The sequence below is a fragment of the Petromyzon marinus genome, chromosome 1 (assembly GCF_048934315.1).
Source record: "Petromyzon marinus isolate PM22_M1 ecotype Great Lakes invasive population chromosome 1, UKy_Petmar_22M1.pri1.0, whole genome shotgun sequence".
NCBI classification, from domain to species: Eukaryota; Metazoa; Chordata; class Hyperoartia; order Petromyzontiformes; family Petromyzontidae; genus Petromyzon; species Petromyzon marinus.
In genome coordinates, this window is record NC_133667.1 from 36,281,416 (window position 1) to 36,301,884 (window position 20,469).

At 53.3% G+C, this 20,469-nt stretch overlaps 2 protein-coding genes across 4 annotated transcripts in view; one reads left to right on the top strand and one right to left on the bottom strand.

Annotated features, from left to right (window-relative positions):
* The first annotated feature begins 1,496 nt into the window (after positions 1-1,496).
* POLG (DNA polymerase gamma, catalytic subunit) lies at positions 1,497-18,242 on the top strand. 3 transcript variants are annotated; one of them, XM_032951294.2, is made up of 24 exons: positions 1,497-1,744; positions 2,765-3,213; positions 3,827-4,212; positions 4,412-4,640; positions 5,073-5,240; positions 6,070-6,216; positions 6,920-6,999; positions 7,708-7,890; positions 8,339-8,547; positions 8,835-8,961; positions 9,407-9,694; positions 10,263-10,380; positions 10,893-11,006; positions 11,463-11,579; positions 11,731-11,891; positions 12,036-12,089; positions 12,622-12,739; positions 13,090-13,225; positions 14,017-14,263; positions 14,722-14,844; positions 15,108-15,276; positions 15,785-15,993; positions 16,702-16,862; positions 17,366-18,242. In XM_032951294.2, exons 2-24 carry the CDS (start codon positions 2,917-2,919, stop codon positions 17,473-17,475), a joined length of 3,951 nt encoding a protein of 1,316 aa, XP_032807185.1. In that variant the 5' UTR covers positions 1,497-1,744; positions 2,765-2,916; the 3' UTR covers positions 17,476-18,242. The 3 variants fall into 3 exon arrangements, with proteins under 3 accessions (XP_032807185.1, XP_032807194.1, XP_032807203.1); XM_032951303.2 differs by having other exon boundaries at positions 1,497-1,701; XM_032951312.2 differs by having other exon boundaries at positions 1,499-1,744; positions 2,765-3,162.
* Positions 17,144-20,469, bottom strand: part of FANCI (FA complementation group I) — a 28,004-nt gene continuing 24,678 nt past the window's right edge. The window contains exons 33-38 of the mRNA XM_032951271.2: positions 20,177-20,233; positions 19,996-20,055; positions 19,769-19,849; positions 19,416-19,511; positions 18,330-18,461; positions 17,144-18,070 (exon numbers count right to left, since the gene is read on the bottom strand). Of these exons, the coding sequence (XP_032807162.1) occupies positions 18,008-18,070; positions 18,330-18,461; positions 19,416-19,511; positions 19,769-19,849; positions 19,996-20,055; positions 20,177-20,233 (489 nt within the window). The 3' untranslated portion in view covers positions 17,144-18,007. The remainder of the gene's footprint in view (positions 18,071-18,329; positions 18,462-19,415; positions 19,512-19,768; positions 19,850-19,995; positions 20,056-20,176; positions 20,234-20,469) is intronic.

The following is a 20,469-nucleotide window of genomic DNA, read 5'->3' on the forward strand; positions in this document are numbered from 1 at the left end:
GAGGATGGTGGCGCGCGCTGAGTGGCGGGAAAGGTGAGGGGGGGCAGGGCGGGGGCTGCTGTGAAGCCACGCCTTTCATAATGACGTCAGCCTCCCTCCCCCACGTACCCGCCCACCCCCCCGTGCATATAATTACCGTGCCTCCCCCGCCCCACCTGCCGATTGTGCGTCACGTTCACTTCCGGGCCACGCCCTGAGTGACGTCAGACTGCAGCTTTTACATTCGAGATCAGGCGTCGTGCGAGATAGGCTCGGTTGCCCGAAACGTCGCCTCGTATATATTTGTTCCCTTTTAAGGCCACGCGCACCACAGTGCTATTGACGAACCCGTTGAGGTTTGTTGTTGTTGTAAAGAGCGTTCGTTAGTTTCAAAGTACAAGCACGACTAGGCGATGTCTCCACTTAAATACAAATAAACGGCGATGCGATTGGTCCACCGGTCTCCTGGCTTTCCCGATCAAGATCATCCAGTTGTGTTACATATCGATCGTGGGGAGCCATGTGTCACGGTGGCATGCCGCCACATGGCTACTGCCTGTGGGAGCTGCATGGAGAGAGACCCTTTCAGTGGCCTGGGTGGTGAAATGGCATATTGTCATGGCAAGGGCAAGTCCATCCACTTGATTTATACCACTGAGTGGTACAAGTTTTGACGAACATGAGTTGGGATTTGAACCCCACGCTGATAACTAAACCGCAGGCTACGTTTCGACTGACATTTAAATTATTGTCGCTGCTCGGGTCAAATTATGACCTTAGCGAATTTATAACATGACACAATTTATAACATGACAATTTATAACGTGGCACAATTTATAACGTGACAATAACATGACAATTTATAACGACACAATTTATAACGTCACAAGTTGCACCGTATCAACGTTTTACTCACGACACAGAGACGCAGTTGTCACTTTGTATATTTTGCTTAAATCAATGTAAGAAGCCATCTCAAACTGCAAGTCAAGTCTCCTCCGCACTCCCATTTCAATAAAATAGTTCCTCGAAATGTTTACCCCTTGTACATATGCCGCGCTATAAGTCGTTTAATTGATGTGCTGAGTGTTGTTGACGCTTGGACGTCGCCGGTTTGTGCTGGGCCGGGTGACGGTGGCTGAGCACGTGGCCTGCGATCCAGCAACCCTGGCTCGCCAGCAGTGTAGCCAGGGGACTAATCGCCGCCTGTTTACATCTGTACGGGGATAGAGTGTTCCGCCCTCGCGCGTGGGTTTTCTCCGGGTGTTCCGTGTATAATAATACATGCTCATCATTAATTGGCTGAAAGTATCTTGAATTTTGATTTAAAGCTTTCGTCAGTAATTCATATTCTTAGCTCTTTCGGTAAAGTCACGTTGAAGAGAAACAATAAAATAATATATATTTTATTATGTATATTTAATTATTTTATTGTCTCCCTTCAACGTGACTTTACCGAAAGAGCTAAGAATATATCTTGAATTTGTTTTTTTAACGTAGCAGGACCCTCCTGAAAAATGAGTCCTAAGACTCAGTTGTGGCACTGCTGGATAGACAAAATAAGTAAACGATCAATCGTATCACCGTGTTACACGTGTGTGTGAGTAGGGGGGGGGGACCCCTCTCAATGCGTCAAGTGGTTCCGCCTGCCGTTGTTTCCACCCGGACGGAGTTAAGGCGCGACACAAGCGGAAGCACGTGCGCGCGGGGCCGTGTTTACACGTGCGTCGAGCTGCAACTCCGCTCACTGCGTTCCGACTGCACCGTATGTTGAACTTCTTTCGCGCCGTACCTAGCCAACCGTGCTAATCAGTGAACAACAACACAGCCATCAACAACACAACATTTAACGTAGCCATTAACACGCACATCGAACACCGCGGTATCTAAGTTGTCTCGTGGTTGTTTTCAGTTTCAGTTTTCAGTTTGGTGTTTGACTTGCATCCCACTGGGATTTTTGCACAGAGCGCTGGTGTACGGTGCTTTTTCTGGAAGATTTTTGCTGTATTTTCCTGGATTTTTCTGTTTGCTCATAGTCACTTGAAGATGTTTTTCTTGTTCATGTTTTCGTTTTTTTGTGTGTGTGTGTTGCGGTTGCACCCGATTCAAGAGCCGAACGGCTCACAGGGCTATACCAATTAAATGAAACTGAAACAGTATTGTCGCATCGCACATCCACATGAACGCGGCGCAGTCGTTGACACGGTCACCGACTTCGTGCTTTGACGCGGCGGGCCTCGACAGAACTCACGCGGCATTGCAGAGCGAGCCGCGGTCCTGCAGGGGAATCTTTCGGGCTCGCTATTGACATGCGGCGGCTGCAGAGCGGACTCAGGGTCGTGACCCGAACGATCCGAGGCCGCTGGCACCTGCACCTGATACCGTTACAACTCTTTAGACCTTGGGATAGGAGAATATGAAACTTCAGATCTTGAATGTTGAGAACTCTGTATCAAAGCCCCATGAACATGACGATCTATGGGGCCGTCCATAAATGACGTCACGCGATTTTGGACGATTTTTGACCCCCCCCCCCCGTCGTCACGGCGTCACAAAAAGTCAGACCTCCCCTCAAATATGACGTCACAAAGCTCTGCCCCCCCCCCCCAAAAAAAATAAAACATAAAACATGCTTCAAATCGCTTTATTAAAAAAAAGTAATTAAGTAGAACGTGTTGTCTATATTTAAAGTTGCGCATTTTGATGTGACGTCACATTTCTCAACCCCCCCCCCTCCCCCTCGTCACACATCGTCACAAATGTCTGACCCCCCCCACCCCCCCAGGTGCGTGACGTCATTTATGGACGGCCCCTATGTATGACCTGGGACCGTGGCACCTGTGACCTCTGCTGCCTTGACACACTGGGGTCTGAGACCTTAGAACCTGAAGCCTCGGTGGGACCTGCGAACCTCAGACTTGGACACGAGGAGAGGCCATGCGGATCCTCACAGCCGCTCGGTCCGCGGGGCCCCGGGCCGCGTGGCTACTTCCCGCCGTATCGCGCCGGCGGCTGGGGGCTCCCGGGCTCCTTGCCGCTCCGTGCCGGCGCTGGGCGCGCTCAGGGGCCGAGGCCGCGATCGAGGCGGAGGAGAGGAGCGAGCGGGACGAGACGCGGATGAACCCCCTCAACATCCAGATGCTGAGCAGGAACCTCCACGAGCAGATCTTCAAAGGCGTAGAGGTGCGTCCGTGCGATGCTGCTGGACTGGCGGCTGATGTAAAACTCAAGACGGTGAGGTGAACATCCAGACACCAGAACAACGAAGAACACAAATATAAACGGGTCGGTGACGGGGCCATTACTAATGGCTGATTGTCTTTGGTTAGGGTTAAGGTAGAGGCTAGTACTCGTGATTGGCTAGTTATAGGAACAGCTAGTACTAGTGGTTGATTGATTTTGGTCAGTACGAGATTATTTAAACTCTATGTACTCGGGAAATCTCAATACTTCTACAAAGTTAGGTATTATCCCCGCATATGCGTGGTGTTTTCTCCAGGCACTTGTTTCCCCACGTTTGAAAAACAAATGAACGAGGATTTGGGGAAATATATTGCCAGCTGAACCTTTTATAAACATAATCATGTGGAACTGAGACTGTTTAGGTAACTATTGGCGTATTCTTAATGCACAAATACAACTTGGCAGGTTCATAATCGCAAGTGTCATACAACATATACATAGGCCGACATTTCAGGATAGATAATGGAAGAAAAACTTAAAAGTGCACAAATAAGCATGGAGATGTGCATGCTTGGAACTGCACTGAGACATGAATTAGAGGTCACACCCAAGCCAGAGACGTCTACAGTAATTGACCGCGTGCGGTTTTCCTGTCCATCGACAGTCCAGCCACCCCGAAGAGAGCGTGCAGCTCAGCAAGGAGCACCTATCCCAGCACGGTCTGTGGGGCCGTGACGGCGCCCTGCTGAAGGACGTCCACCTCCGCCTGCCTCCTCTGCTGGGCGACTCGGTGGACGGTCACTTCCGCGCCCTGGCCACGCGGCAGAGCCTGGGCTACGTGCGCGCGGCGTGCGGCCTCGTGGCGTGCTCGGCTCTGCCGGCTCTGCCGCGCGAGTGGCGCTACGAGGCCGGGTGGACGCGGTACGGCCCCGACGGGCACGTCGAGGCCATGCCTTTTCCCGACGAGCCGGGCCTCGTGTTCGACGTGGAGGTGTGCGTGACCGAGGGCCACTGCCCCACGCTGGCCGTCGCCTGTTCCCCCGCCGCCTGGTTAGTGGTGTGCCCAGTGTGGAGGAGAGCGGGCGAGAGCGGAGCGACGTGTTGATTAGGGGAAGACGCAGCCGCATCTGTGCAACCATCACACCTGCATCACCACAGCTGGGAAACCAAACCTGTACAAGCACACCTCTGCCGCAACCACGCTTGTGCAACCGCACCTGTGACGCCACACCTGTACATCCGCACACAGGTACTCCTGGTGCAGCCGAAGGCTGGTGGAGCGCCGCTTCTCATGGCCCCAGCAGCTCTCCCTGCAGGACCTCATCCCGATGGAGTCGGGTAGCGGAAGCCGCTCCTCTGCTTCCTGCTCGTCCACGTCGTCGTCGTCCTCATCGCAAGGGGACTCAACCGAGCGACTCGTGGTGGGACACAACGTCAGCTTCGATCGCGCGCACGTGCGGGAGCAGTACCAGCTCGCGGTACGTGCCGCGGCGCCGTCGTGGAAGCCTCTGTAGAACCGCTTTTGCTGCGTGTACGTGCATGTGCTTAAATGCACATTTGTGGCAAATCGATTAAATGTGAGACACGTGCAGGGTAGAGGGCAGGTCAGCGAGATAGCCATTGGGAGTGGCACCCAGAGGCCATGGACCAAGGGGAAGACCTGAAGGCAACTGGTGGCGATCATTCTGAAAGAGCGGTCATCAAAAGGCAAGTCATCTGTGTAAGATCTAATTTCAGGATGGGATTGGAGGAGGGGGTGAGAAACCGCAGGATCTAGCAGAAGGCAAGAAGCATTGACTTCAAGGGCGTGGTGGTGGTTCTGGCATCAGTGGGCATCGGTAACGATGACCGTTTATCAACTTAACCATTCGATATATTTCACCTCGTCTCCGCCCGCCGCTCCCCGGCAGACGACCCGCCTGCGGTTCCTTGACACCATGAGCCTGCACATGGCCATCTCGGGGCTCACGGGCTTCCAGCGCAGCCTGTGGATGGCGAGCCGGCACGGCAAGCGGCGCGGGTTGCAGGAGGTGCAGGAGCACATGGCGCGCACGCGGCAGAAGTTCGACGGCCCCGCGGTACGAAGCGGCGCCGGTCGCCTACGGGTGGCGGCAGCATTGGTGTCATCGTCACGTGAACGCGAACGCGCGCCACAGAAATGCATGCGGACGCACGCACTTGCACACAAAACACATACACCCGCCCCCCCCCGCCCAAAGCTGTTTGGGCAAGTGCTGTTAGTGAGTAGCACCTATGAAGGTCAGCACGGCGACACGAGGGGGTGGGCGGCCAGCCGCACGCCCAGCCGCCTTTGTCTCCCCAGTGCTAATGTTTACACACCGCACCAGTCATAATATATAAGGTTGACTCGACCAAGCGGAGGCCCTTGAGTGGTTCAGATTTTTATCACCGATGTTGGACGTGAGCGGGTAGCGAACTCGCTGGAATCGTAGCGCAGTGAGCTAGCCACTGCACTACCGCTACACTCATACACGTACACTTCAACAAACTTATCAACACACAAAGATCCCTTGTATAGACTTTGACAAGCACTGTTAGCGAGCACCTGTTAAGCCGCACACACGGACACTCTCAGAGTTTTATCTGACGAGTTTGGGTCATCCACAGGCTCTCGGACAAACGACACTACTGGCTAAACTATACGTTTGAACGTTCGCCCCGTTGTGGATAAACTGTGTTTACACCCGATGGCCTCTTGGTTGAGCGTGCACACCTGTTCACCTGTTGGGCCACATCGTGTGTTGCCACAACCCCACTGGAGGTTTGAAACAATCAGCTCGGTTGACTGCTCGCTTTGCCGCCTGCTCGATCACTCACTCGACCGCGGGCATGCTCGCCCGCCCGCCCGCCCGCCTGCTCCACCTCGCCTTCGCCTGGCGCGAGCAGATGGGCGCGTGGGACTGGGTGGACGTGTCCAGCATCAACAACCTGGTGGACGTGCACGGCCTCTACGTGGGGGGCCAGGCGCTGCAGAAGGAGGAGCGCGACGTCTTCGTCAAGGGCAGCATGGAGGACGTGCGCGGCAGCTTCCAGGTGAGCGCGGCAACGGCGGCGAGCGGCCAGGGGCGCTCGCAGACTGCGCTGCCGTGACGATGCAGCTTGGTTTTAATAAGTCTATAAATGTGGATTTTTGGCCGTTGTGTAACGTTTATTTTGTCTGCCTATGGGGCCTCGCTTCCAAATTAATGTTTCTCAGTAGCATGTAGCGATGCATTTATTCATCGATTTGAAATGTTTTACACGCGCACGATATCGAATTTTTCGATGAATGCCAGTCACAGTCGTGAGATTAGCTCGTGCGCAGGAGTGAGGTGGATTGCTGCATCGTGAGACCTTAATGGCGTGGCGACGTGGGGTGGCCTTCATCCAGCAGTTGATAGAACATGGATGATGATGCACGCGATATGCGAATACCTTATTTAGGGTAATACAGCGAATAAAACTGTACAAACGAGACAAAATAAAGGAGCAACACCTCAAACGATGAGAAAAAAATGCATTGTATCAAATCAAAAATAAAAATTGTGCAAAATCATTCATGATAGTGGTGGGAACGAATGTTTAAATGTCTAGTATACAATTGTACAAGCATCCATTCGATATTACAAATGAACTCAACACATTCATCAGTAACACTGTGTGGCCCTAACAGGAAACAATATATAACAGACGACATTTCGGTCAATGCAATGGCTTTGATTATGCCGATCGTTTATGTCGTGTGGCGCCGCGGCAGGAGCTGATGTCGTACTGCGCGCGGGACGTGAAAGCCACGCACGAGGTGTTCTGCCAGCAGCTGCCGCTCTTCATGAAGAGGTGAGCACTCTTCGCGCGCGACTCCCGTGTGACCCCATCGAGCGTTGAGCCCTTTCCCCGACCACCGGGGCTCCTCCGGTCCCCCACTGCACAACAACAACAACACCAATGGCCGCCTTGTGATTCCGTCTCATGAGCATTGGCCTATCTTGGGCTGTGCTCAAGTGTAACTTGCATCGCAAATTACACTTGTGAATGCTTGTCATTATTGAATTTGTTGAGGACAGAGATTGACAATTTTGGATTTGCCCATTATAGTATATTCATGTCTTTGCTGGCTGACAATTCTTATAGATACTTACACCTTTCTCATTCGCGACTCTTCTGACAACTTTACCAATCGTCCGATCATATCTGAACCTTTGTGGCTACGTTGGCATTAAAGTCGCACAATATAGGGTTGGAATGTGCTTACCTCACATTTAGAAGAATTCCCCCATCCATATCTTCTACTTCTTCACCATTGTGGCTCATCACGGAGCATGTCTATGAGTTGTCTGTAACCCGCAGGGGTTCCAGAGCCGTCACATACGCTGGGAATTTCTCTCCGATGTACTCTTGATAACTAAAAGCCGTACGTTTGATTTCCGGCAGAGACTTAAGATAAAAACAATATATTTTTCCGCTTTCCAGAAGGGTGGAATTCTCCCCTTTTCTCTCTCGCTTGACTAAAGGTCCCTACAATGTCCCCTGTGCCAACAACGGCAGGTGCCCCCACCCGGTGACGCTGGCCGGCATGCTGGAGATGGGTCAGTGCTACCTACCTGTGAACCACAACTGGGAGCGCTACGTGAGCGAGTCGCACGACACCTACCAGGAGCTGCAGCGCGAGATGAAGCAGTCGCTCATGAGTCTGGCCAACGAGGCATGCGGCCTGCTGCAGGGCGAGAGGTGGGCGCGTTGCCGAGTTTTTTCGAACGCGAGGGAGACCTACGGGAAAAGGAGATTAAGAGCCGGGCCACGGCCCGATGACTCCGATAACTGATCGCTCCAACGAGTATCGGTTCGATTGTCTGACTGTTTGGACGTTGTATTAATAGTTGGTGGGAGGGTGGTGGAGGGGAAGTGTCAACTCTGTTCCCACGTGTGCCGCTGTACGGGATGTGGCTTGGTGATTTCGATGGCATTGTCCGTGCCACGCTGGGCGTGGCTCCTAGGGGTTTCCTGCCTTCGGGAGGCAGGATGTAGGGGCGGCAACCAATATTAAAGGGGCCTGAGTAATCGATTCACATGAAGGTGGTTGAATACAATTTCTAGTCTGTTAACCAATTGACTAATTGTCCCAGCTCTAATAGCAATTCATGCGAGGCTGATAAGGAGTTTGTGGTCATCCCCCAAGGTACAAAGACGACCCGTGGTTCTGGGACCAGGACTGGTCGACACAGGAGTTCAAACTAAAGAAGGTGGTGGCTGGGAAGAAAAAAGATAAAACAGCCAAAGCTGCTGCGAAGAAAAGCGCGCAGGACCCTGCCGCCGGTGTTGATGCCACCACTGCTGCCACCGCTGCTGCCGCCACCACGTCTGCGTCCGTGTGCGAGGACGATGAAGGTGAGAGGCTCGGGGCTCGCTCCACGGGGCTGCTGTTCAAGCGGCACGATGTGAACTTTTAAGAGTGGCGACCGCGTGTTTGAGACGAAGGGATCGATGGTGAAGTATGTATGTATGTATGTTGAACTTCTTTCGGACCGTACGGAGCCAATTGTGCCATTCGGAGGTGGGGGGAAGGACAAATTAAACAAAAAAAAGCAGTTCTAAAGAAGTGGGCGTGGGAAGGTGGCTAGGTGTATTACCGAGGCCCCTTGGCGGCCGCCCTCTCGCATTGTTCCCCTCGCCAGACCCGGGGCCGCCGAGCGAGGAGGAGGAGCAGGCCCCGCCGGCGGGGTCGCTCGCCTTGGAGAGGCTCAAGCAGCGGACGCTGCCGCTGCTACCCAAGAGGCAGCAGTTCCTTCCAGGCCACCCCGCGTGAGCCCCCTCGTAGATCCGCACCGCTCACCAGCCACCGTACCACCACCGTGTGCACTACCAGGCGCACTAGCATTCATTGCAATGTAGAAAAGAAGAGTCTATTGTTTGCTCGAATTTTAATCCTAACTCGCAAAAATGTATCTAATCGTAATGGGGGGGGGATTGTTATACCTGTACTACACGTCCACATCTCTCTAGCAAGAAGCCGTTAGTAAGAGACTTGCTTCATTACTGATAGTGGAACGTCCGCAGGCCGTGAATGAACACGTGTTCACACGCATCAGCACTGGGTAGATGAAGGTGGCTGGGCACCGCGGTGGCCACACCACCACCTCTTTGTGCGCCGTGCCGGCCTTCTCAAGCACTCGCGGCACTTGACCTAAGAGTCTATAAGGGCGACACGGACGGGCAATCTTCGTCTTTGTGCGTGCCGTCGGGTCAGGTGGTACCGCAAGCTGTGCCCGCCGCCCAGCGACCCCGAGTGGAGCCCTGGCCCCTCGCTGCTGAGCCTGCAAATGCGCCTCACGCCCAAGCTACTGCGGCTCAGCTGGGACGGATTCCCGCTGCACCACACGACCCCGCACGGCTGGGGCTACCTGGTGCCCGGGCGAGGTGACCCGGGGGGGGACACGGGGAATGGGGAGGGCGGCGGAGACGGGGCACGGGAAGGAGTGGGCGAGGTGGGCGAGGCGGACGGGGAATCCGACGTGGCGGTGGCGTTCCCCAGCAGGTGGGCACGGGGGGGATGTGGCACATCGCCAAAACCTCCCACGAGGCAGCAGGACGCTGAGCCGATTAGCCACAGCTGCCCAGCCGTGGTTAATCTGGGTTCCCAAGCGATAGTCTCAGCCCAGTCGTCAATGACTGCACAATCACTGAGAAGATTATCAACTGTTAGGGTTTCAGATGTTTCCGTCTCAACCCAACGATGCCCAGAGCACAACATCTGATTGAATCAGCGAATACAAGCATCGTTACAACCCTACTAATGAGACGTAAAAGCACGGTGTACAGAATAAACGGTTTCAACCGAGCAGTGACCCTGAACCCTAACAAGTGACCCAATTTCGGCAGAGGCTGCACATCAAGGGAAGGATGATGACTCGCAAAAGGGAATTCCTAGACAAATCTACGATTTGCATTGGGCGGGTATCATCTGTATCCAGGCCGCACGCACGCACGCTGCCGTCCCCAGAGTTTCTCACCGTTTAAGGATTGTGCGGTGGATCGCCGCTCGCCTAACGTTGGTGGCGTGTGGTCGCCCACCCCCTGGGCCGCCCGCTCCCGTCCCTCCCCAGGGCCGTCGGGGAGGTGTACCAGCAGCACTGCCGGCGGAAGGGCAAGGAGGCCCCAGCGGCACTGGACTTGGCGCTTGCCGACAAGTTCATGCTGAGGAACAGCGACTTGTGGAAGGAGGTGACGATGACGACGCTCGCGGAGTTCGGACGTGGGGGGGTGGGGCGAGGCGATGGCCAAGCCGGACTCAGATTCCGCGCGTTCCATCTCGGCTGCCAACCCTAATCATACCGGTCTGGGTTTTGGAGAACCTCACCACTTCGGAATGCACCTAGTCCAGCACGCATGTGGTAAACATCGGAAGTGAAAAGTGAACGAAAGGGGAGATCAGAATACTTTGCCCTCATGGCGAGGAACAGTCTGAATAGTGGCACAATGGCTATAACGCACTGCACTTCTACAATCACAGTACCCGAGTTCGAATCCTGCCTGGGTCCATCCTAGACTGTCTCAATGTAAAATGAGCACCTGCGGCGCTCTGTGAACATCAGCTCGAAGGACTCGTTGCTGGCCACAACACCGCAACACGTCCTGTGCCAATCACCACTCGTAATAGGCGCTCGCGAGCGGCACTTGACAGTCTGGCTTAATCCAGCTCCTTCGTCTTTGTTGCTGTGGTTGTGTCTCGTCAGGCGGAGGAGATGTGTCGACTGGACCTCCTGGAAGGCAACGGTATCGATCCGCCGACGATGCCCACCGGCGGCAAACGCAAGAAAGGGGCGGCCAAGAAGGGGGGAAGCTCCACGGTAACGTGCCCATAAAGTACAGGTGCCGCAATTCTGGGAGGCTTAACCGGGACACGTGGTGAGCTGGCCACGACGCCCGCTTATACATCCACTCGAAACGAACCCAATCACTAGCCCCACCCACACATTGACCCCGCCCACTTCCCTGCCAACCCCGCCCACGACCGGGGTAGCCCCGCCAACCACTTGGCGTTGTGGGGCCCAACACTACCCATCTGCTGGTTTAGCCAGTATGTTCAGGTCTTCGTTATCATTCAATCATTCAGGCAGTAGAATCAATCGGTCACTCAGTGACCTTTATAACCAGATGACATCCCACACTAAGACAGATGTCTCTTTCGTAAGGCAGAAACTGCGGGCTAACACAAGAAGGCACGTTTGCGAATCAAATTACAAACTGAAGTCGTCTTCACGAACACGCGCGCACCGCTTGTGCCTGCATTTTGGGGGTTCCAGGTGGAGACGTGCGACGCCGAGCCGGGCGACGTGGGCGAGGCGTGCTATCACTACGGCAACGGACCATTCAACGACGTTAACCTGCCCGGTTGCTGGTTCTTCCGTCTGCCGCACAAGGTGCGCTCGCCTATTCCCTCCGTCGCGTACGAACCGAGGCGTTAACGTCGTTCAGACGAATTCCACCGCTTCCGCCCACCCCCCCGCCCCCCACTCCGCCCGCCGTCGTGACAGCCGACCGACGAGAGGCGTTTTGCCGTGGGTCCCGCAGGACGGCAACGACAACAAAGTGGGCAGCCCCCTGGCCAAGGACTTCCTGAGCAAGATGGAGGACGGCACCCTGCAGGCGAGCGGCGGTGGAGCCGACGCCACGAGGGCGCTCGAGATCAACAAAATGATCTCCTTCTGGCGCAACGCTCAGAAACGCATCAGGTACGGCCGGTGCTGATGTGGCGGCGGTGGCAGCGGCTCAAAATCGCTGCTGCCGCCACCTTCTCACGGCGCCCCCAGTTGTGACGTTGCCGCGATCGGGAGCGGTGCGATTTAACCGGGATGCGCGGATGTTTTGTTCCACAGCTCGCAGAAAGTTGTGTGGCTGAAGAAAAGCGAGCTTCCCAGGACAGTGAGCAGGTAATTATTGCGAGGTTGTGCGAGGTGTTCTCACCACCAGTCGCAGCACACGCAATCTTCTTAAATCTCTCCACGTTAAAATGAGTATTGGGTGGAGGGCATCTCCATTGGTGGAGCTGAACCAATGGAGGAGATTCTACATTCTTATGACGAGTACTAGGATTTACATACAGAGTGAGTGGGAGGTCTCTATCCCTATCTTAAAAGCTATTATGACTCAGAGGATAGAGACTTCCCATCCACTGTGTACAACAATCATTGTTCACTTCTCACAAAACATGAATTATTTTATCTTCCCTGGATGAATGATGATGGGTTGAGTCATCATCCCTCGATACAGTATTTGAACTCGGGACCTCCCGTCTGCACGGCGCAAGCTCTCAAACCACTGGGCCACGCGGCCGGATCGCCACACACCCCCCCCCCCCACCATGAATCCACCGTAAACCCAATGGACCGCGCCACTTCTCACCCACCGTCGCGTGCTCTGTCGCTCGCCCTCTCGTCGTCTCACTCGCGCGGCCGCTTGCAGGCACTCGGACTTCGACGAAGACGGGAAGTACGGCGCTATCCTGCCGCAGGTGGTCACGGCGGGGACGGTGACACGCCGGGCTGTGGAGCCCACGTGGCTCACCGCCAGCAATGCGCGGGTACGGATTGGGGACTCGCTAGCGGTCAAACGGCGACCCTGACTGACGGAGCTAGTGGATTGAAAAAGGACTAATTAATAATAAAATATAATAAAAATATAAATGATACACATATAATAAAGACTTTTACAGCATCTCGCAACCGGGTTGCACAACGCCGTCCCCCACCGCGATCATCTTCATTAGTAGCTCACAATCCACCTCCACCTCTTACGATCTTGTGTTAACCGCGGTCGCCCCCTGCCCCACAGTCGCTCGATCCGTCCGTCATTCCTTTGCTCGGGTAGTCGGTCGCTCGCCCGATCGGTTCATCTGTGTTGTCCGATCACCCTCGCGTCCACACGTGACAGGCGGACCGCGTGGGCAGCGAGCTCAAGGCCATGGTGCAGGCGCCGCCGGGGTACCACCTGGTGGGAGCCGACGTGGACTCGCAGGAGCTGTGGATCGCCTCCGTGCTGGGCGACGCGCAGATGGCCGGCATGCACGGTGGGGCTGGGGGCTTGCGCGCGTGAGCTGGTGGGCGGGCGTGTGGCGTGGCGGCGTCGCTCGGTAGCAGCAGCGGCATTTATTCAGCTTTACTTGCCACATCTTGGCATCTATAATGTAACAGATTGCTGATGAGATCTATATCTTTGAACTATCCATTGCTGAATGGTGGCCTCTCCAAGCCACGGCCATCACCCACATGCTATGCAGCAATCCTTCTAACTCCCGCACACAAACTGATCTCATCGCTCCATTTCTAGAGGACGCCCACCGTACAATAGTCACCCTATATACGTTTCTCTAGTTTTGTGCTATGATCCTCCTGGAGGTCATCTGCTCGAGCTGATTTGCACTGAAGGGGGTTATGTTTGCAGTATTTGCAATTCCTCACGTAACAGTTGCTTTTGTTATCTTTTTCTGCATATATATACCTACAAAATGGTCCGATAATATATGTATGTTGAACTTCTTTTGCACCGTACGTAGCCACCCGTGCTAATCGGAGATGCGGGGGAAGGATAAAAAAACTAAAGGTAAAAAGCATTTCGAAAGAAATTAGTTTTCAATCGAGATGAATTAAAATTGCATAGCTCCAGTGTCTTCCTAATATCAGAACGAAGAGCGTTCCAGACGGCCGCAGAAGCACATCAGGAAGCGCACGATGCGGTGACCGTCTTTGTTCAACGGCCAGCCAAAATCCGCCGCGTACTGCGAGAACGAAGTTGAGATGGGGGAGGGCGGGGGGAGGTGCGATCGTCGTCACGGCTTGTGCTCGCGACGCGGCGGCGCAGGGTGCACGGCCTTCGGCTGGATGACGCTGCAGGGCCGCAAGAGCGACGGCACGGACCTGCACAGCAAGACGGCGTCCACCGTGGGCATCAGCCGCGAGCACGCCAAGGTCTTCAACTACGGCCGCATCTACGGCGCCGGGCAGCCCTTCGCCGAGCGCCTCCTCATGCAGTTCAACCACCGCCTCTCGCCGCAGCAGGCGGCCGAGAAGGCGCGCGCCATGTACGCTGCCACCAAGGGCGTCCGCCGGTGAGTGTGGTGGGCGGGCAGTGGGTGAGCGATGGATGGGCGGTGCGTCAGCCATGGGCAGGCAGCAAGCAGTGAAGTCGCTACCACCTGTTGCCTGCCCAGTTTCGTGCCCGTGATAACAGCGTTTTGGAGCAAATGTTGGTAGATCGCACATATTTGTTAAATTCCCAAACGTTGTTGGGGTTGCTGGCTGGGTGGTGGTTATGGGAAGCCCATGCCTACAACACCTGGTATATCACACGCGGTTTTCCAATCAGGTACTCACCCAGATTGGTGGGAGGCAAACAGGTTGGACGATGAACAGCTCTCTCGACGGACAAACTAAATAGCCTCGTGATGGCCACTGGCTCACAATAGCCGAGAGATTATGGCATAATTTTAATTCACAAGCACTCCGGTGTTCGTGCGCGTCTTGTGATGACGTGACCACCACCACCACCACCACGTTCCGCGCGCAGGCACCGGCTGTCGGAGGAGGGCGAGTGGCTGGTGGAGACGCTGGGCGTGCCCGTGGAGGTGAGCGAGGACGGTTTCATCTCCAGTCAGGACCTGCGCAAGATTCAGAGGGAGGCCTCGCGAAGGTGCAGCTTCATTCCTCGCCCCTTGCCGATCACCGCCATCATTGTTATCATCATCCTAATTGTCATCATCGATGTCATTATCATCAATTTCCCCATCATCATCACCAGGTCATGTGTCAACTTTGCAGCAATTTTGGGATCTGGAAAAAGGCAAGGTTGGAAGGAAGCGATGGCTAGCAAGTCGTGGCTTTTGTGGCATTGGCCGTGATGACCTCTTGACTTGACCTTGCGATGCAGCAGCAATTGTTGTTACCCGCACTCAGGTCAAAGGGCTCCAAGTGGCGCATCACAGACGGACGCGCCTGGTCCGGCGGCACAGAGTCGGAGATGTTCAACAAACTTGAGAGCATCGCCATGTCGCCCGCGCCACGCACCCCCGTGCTGGGCGCCAGCATCAGCCGGGCACTGGAGCCCTCGGCCGTGCAGGACGAAGTGAGTCCCCGTGCGCCCTTTTGACATCCTCCGCTGAACCCATGAACAAGGCGGGAATGACCCAAGGACAGATGGTGGGTATCACAATACCAAGGGGTGTGCAGATAATGCTGCGGTATCTGGCAGGAGGAGGAAGCAATGATTTTGATATTGGAAAGCGTAAGCATTGATGAAATCAGGCGGTATTGGTATCGGCCACGATCTACCCACTGCTACGTGAAGCCAATGTGCCACAGCTTTGTCCATTGACGACTCGGTGCCTACTGCATACAGAGCTGTGCATCTGAACATTACCCATGCTAATTGGGAGCGGCAGTGTGGCGGCTTGCGCGCCGTGCCACGAACCCCGCAACTCTACTGCGATTCCCACTCACGGAAAACACCGGTGGCGAATATCTGAACTGGTCGCCCACCTCTTCGTATGCTGCACCGGACTTCATAGGTGCTCGCGAACAGCACTTGCCCTAACATTGTGTTGAGGCTACATGGGGGATCTTTGTCGTTGCAGTTCATCACGAGCAGGGTGAACTGGGTGGTGCAGAGCTCGGCAGTCGACTACTTGCACCTCATGCTCGTGTGCATGCGCTGGCTGCTGGAGGAGTACCGCATCGAGGGTCGCTTCTGCATCAGCATCCACGACGAGGTGCGGTACCTGGTGGCCAGCGAGGACCGCTACCGCGCCGCCCTCGCCATGCAGATCACCAACCTGCTCACCCGGTGAGGAGAGCAACGGGGGGAGGGGGGGAAGGGGACAAAAGGCGTGGTGGGGTCCGCGGGTGTCAGGGACGGGGCGCAGATGGCCGATGGACAAGATCGGTGGCGATGGAATGGCAACCGAAGAAAGGAACACGCCCAGGAGGATGTCAGATCATGTGCAGTAGTGAGAGGGATGGTGACAGATTGGGAAAGCTTTAATCCAGCGGTGGATTGATAATGGTTGGTGATTATTATGCACACACATGACCAGTGCTGTGGTTGTGTACAAAACATTGTGCAGTCCCTTATGTCGTGATGTCGCAAGCAAAAGCATCTTTTCACCGTAAATGAATGAACTTGGCTTCTTTGCACATGCCTGCATGTGTGCATGGGGAGTGGTGGCCTATTGGTTTGCCCACTGCGCTATGAACTCAGTGACCCGAATTCAAATCCCGCTCGGGGCCAACATCGGTGGTGAATATCTGAACCGGTCCTAGGTTTACTCAGCCTTAAATGAGTACCTGGTGCAGTGTGTAAACATCAGCAATGGGGAGATAAAAAGGGGCCAGGCTGTGTGTTGGCCACCCAACCACTTGGGTGCCGTGTCCTTCATGGGTGCTTGCTTACGGCATTTGTCCCAACACTGTGAAAAACTATACGGGGGATCTTGTGTCTTTTGCGTACGTGTATGTGACTTTGCGTGTGCTCATGCGTGCTTGGTCCGGGCAGCTGCATGTTCGCCTACAAGCTGGGCATGCAGGACCTTCCGCAGTCGGTGGCGTTCTTCAGCGCCGTGGACATCGACACGTGCCTGCGCAAGGAAGTGACCATGGACTGCGTGACGCCCTCCAACCCCACGGGCATGCAGCGCAGATACGGCATCCCTCCAGGTGCCCACGCCCCCCCTCCCCCCTCTTCACTACCACCACCACTTACACAATTGCTGTCAATAACACATACAACCCCTCCACCACTTGCCATCTCCATGCCACTTACAAAACATTCAACATTTCTACTACCATCACCTCCACTATTGCCACCCCCTCCCAAAACCTTAACTGCTATCACCACTTCCATGACAACCACAACCACCTCCATCACCAACACCATTTTCCCAAATTGAGCTGAATAAAGGTCAAAATGTAAAAAAAAGAGACACGAGAAATTGTAGTTGCATTTGGAATGTAATTTATTCGATTTTTATAACTTACATGCTGCCTGTTTTTACAATTGGATGTTGACTATACCTGTGGCACACAAGAACACATTTTTGCGAACTCCAGTTTCACATCATGTTTAACATTACATTTTAAAGCTATGTTTTTACCATGTGCTTTTTAGTGGGCATCACGACAATGGCTAAGTACAACCGTTGTGTTTGGCCCACGTACAGGTGAAGCTCTGGACATTTACGAGATCATACAGAAGACAAATGGTTCTCTCGCCAAGCCCAAAGCCAAAGAGGCCAAGGACAAGGAGCAGAAACTCAGACAAACCATCTGAGGCCAAAGCAGGAATGTGAGCATCGTAAATACAAGTAATTTATTGCCTCCAATGACTTTGCTTATACAGTGTTACCTCGTTATAACGAACCACTTGCAGAGTTCACTCTACAGCCTCAATGACAAATTGAACTGGGCCTTTGAAGAAACAAGTAACTACATTAACGCATCATATCCGCACAGTGTACATATATTTGCTATACAGTCAAGCGTACTGCAGTGTACATGTTTTCGCTATACAGTTAAGTGTACTGCACAGTATAGTGTACTGTGTAGTACAGTCTACTGTATAGTACACTGTAAAAAAACGATTGAATATTCGGCGGCGCGTCCGATTGTTATACGCGGGTCACAGACAACGTGATCACTGTACGGATCGGGTATAAATGAACACAGTAGGATGCGTTTCTGCAGCTAAGTTCATTATAAATGGGGGAGCGTTATACCCATTGGTTCGCTATCACAATGCAATACTGTATGTAAAAAAAACTAAATCACTGCAACTTATAAAGTGCTGGGAACAGACACAAACTTTAAGTCTTCCTCTTCTTGTTGGGAGGCTTTTGGGATTTTTCCTGCACTGAAATAGTTGTGCTCTGGAAAACAAAAAGATTTAAACAAAAATATATAAATCTATTTGTTCAGTCAACTGCGATACCGGGAGAACAGAAAAGAGCTACACATATTTGAGTGTTTTGTTGTATTTTGTTGTGTAAATATCAAACACGGTTTTTTCTAGCCCGTTAATAAACTTTCTTTGCAAATACACTCATAAATATCAATTGCCGTGACCAGACACTGTGGAGTAAATCGGTGTTTAGTGATGTGGCGGCGGTGACGGTGGGGCGCACGCACCTGTGTGCCGTCTCCGCTCTGCGTCGCGTCTTCATTGTCCGAATCCTGGTTCTCCAGCGCCTCCTTCAGCGTCGCCGCATTAATGCGGAAGTCGCGCGACGTGCTCGGCTTCATCCCCTCCATCAGGTTCACCTGCAGCAGAATGGAAATGACAAAGGTCCCCCCGTGTGTAGCCTTTAACAGACTGTTGAGGCAATTGCTGTTCGCGAGTAGCATCTATGAAGGCTGGCACAGCACACGATCGGGTAGGTGGGTGGCCAACACCATGCCCGGCCACCTTTGTCTCCCCAGTGCTGATGTTTTCACACTGCACCCGGTACTCATTTAAAGCCATGTCGACCCATAGAAAGCGGTTTAAATATTCGGCACTGTTATTGGTCGTGAGTGGGAATTGAACTCTGTTCATTGGGTTCGAAATACAGCGTGCAAGCCACTACACTGCCGCTCCCCATTAGAAACACACCCCCGGCATTGACAACCTTAATGCTTCCAGTTGCTTGCAATAAAGTGACCGGTTGGCTCAGATGCCAAGAGCACTGAGCTGTACCGCTGAGACCATGAGTTTGAAATTCAGGCAACCGCTTGTGATTAAACCAGGTTTCTCAAGTGTATTACATTTGGCTAAATTCCAGCTGAGAATTTAAATATCAGTTTCACTCTCATACGTTAAACATTTTTCTCGGTGCCAGGGCGGGTGGGAAGATGCTGCTCACAACTGGTTGGGACGGATCACTTTAAGGGCCCTTGGAGGCAATGGCGGAGCCAGTGGGGTGGGGGGTGGGGTGGCACGTGCCATCGCCGCACACGCATCAAATAAAAAGCAAGGGACAAGTCCTTACAACTCCTATCATTTTTCATTGCTGGAGGGGTTGCCCCCCCTACCTGAAAATCCTGGCTCCGCCATTGCTTGGAGGAAGTTACGTGAAGCCCACTTATGTGAAGCCCACTTCCGTGGGCTGTTCTCTTTTAATGGTTGCACCGCTTCACGAGAGATAAAATATTTTTTTTCGTCTCCGAGAGCACAATCGGGATAACACCGGGGGAAGACACAAAAATGTAAAGCAAATGAGGGAAGGCCGTGCCCACCTTGGATTTCTTTGAGAGCTGGATGAGGAAACACTCGTACTGCTCGATATAGAAGATTAGGTTTGGGATCGGCCGTGTTTCCCGCAGAACTTTAGCCTGAAACGGACAGTGGCAGTCATCGGGAGATGCAGTACCAGGAACAAAAATGGCCCCCATCTCGATCGGTCCACCCTGGGCGAACAGCTCTCTCACACCGACGTGGCAAGCGCCGCCTCTCCCATACTGGTCTGTGAGGCCACAAGCAGACTCCGCAGTACGACCGACGATCGTCTACGTCATGCTCCGACCCGGAGGGACGGGAGATGTTCTGAGTTGTGTCTGTGGGCCACAGCAGGGAAGACGGTGGGTGCTACCTTGGCGGCGCTGGCTAAGGCCGCTGCCCCGCGCTTGCTCTTCTTGTCCGAGCTGTGGTTGAGGCTATCACTCTGCACGCTCTGTGTGCGACAGGCAAAGAGCAAATGGTTAACCGTCATGCCACAACCGCACAACACCGCCTTCCCTGCTGCATCGGAAGAGAAGGCAATGATTCTGCCCTGCGTCAAGAGTAAAACGTGAGAAGCTGTGGATTCAATGAACCCACCTGAATGTAGGTGATCATTGCGTAGCACTGAGGAGTAAGATGGGATCCTGACAGTTTCACCTGCAGAGATTAATACAATATTAAATGTAATAAAATAAAAATAAATGTATATTCTCATATAATGCAGACTTTTAGGATGTATTAGAATAGCCAAACCAGAAAGAACTTGAACGGAACTCACCAACTTTTCAAACCTCCCTGGCAGGTCCCCTATATTCTGCGTATACACCTGTAAATACTAGAACCACACATAACACACACAAGAAAAACAGCGAGATAAGCAACACATTAATATTACCGAACGCTTCTATTTAAGAACACGAAATGGGCATGGGCAGGACACGTCACTTACAGTGAGGGAAAAAAGTATTTGATCCCCTGCTGATTTTGTACGTTTGCCCACTGACAAAGAAATGCTATAATTTTAATTTTAGGTTTATTTGAACAGTGAGATACAATAACAACAAAAAAATA

Bases quoted from the DNA above. Each gene is read 5' to 3' on its own strand.
- POLG (XM_032951294.2), top strand. From the start codon at position 2,917: ATGCGGATCCTCACAGCCGCTCGGTCCGCGGGGCCCCGGGCCGCGTGG. The intron at 6,217-6,919 runs GTGAGCGCGGCA...GCGCCGCGGCAG, and splicing joins ACGTGCGCGGCAGCTTCCAG to GAGCTGATGTCGTACTGCGC. The intron at 8,548-8,834 runs GTGAGAGGCTCG...TCCCCTCGCCAG, and splicing joins CGTGTGCGAGGACGATGAAG to ACCCGGGGCCGCCGAGCGAG.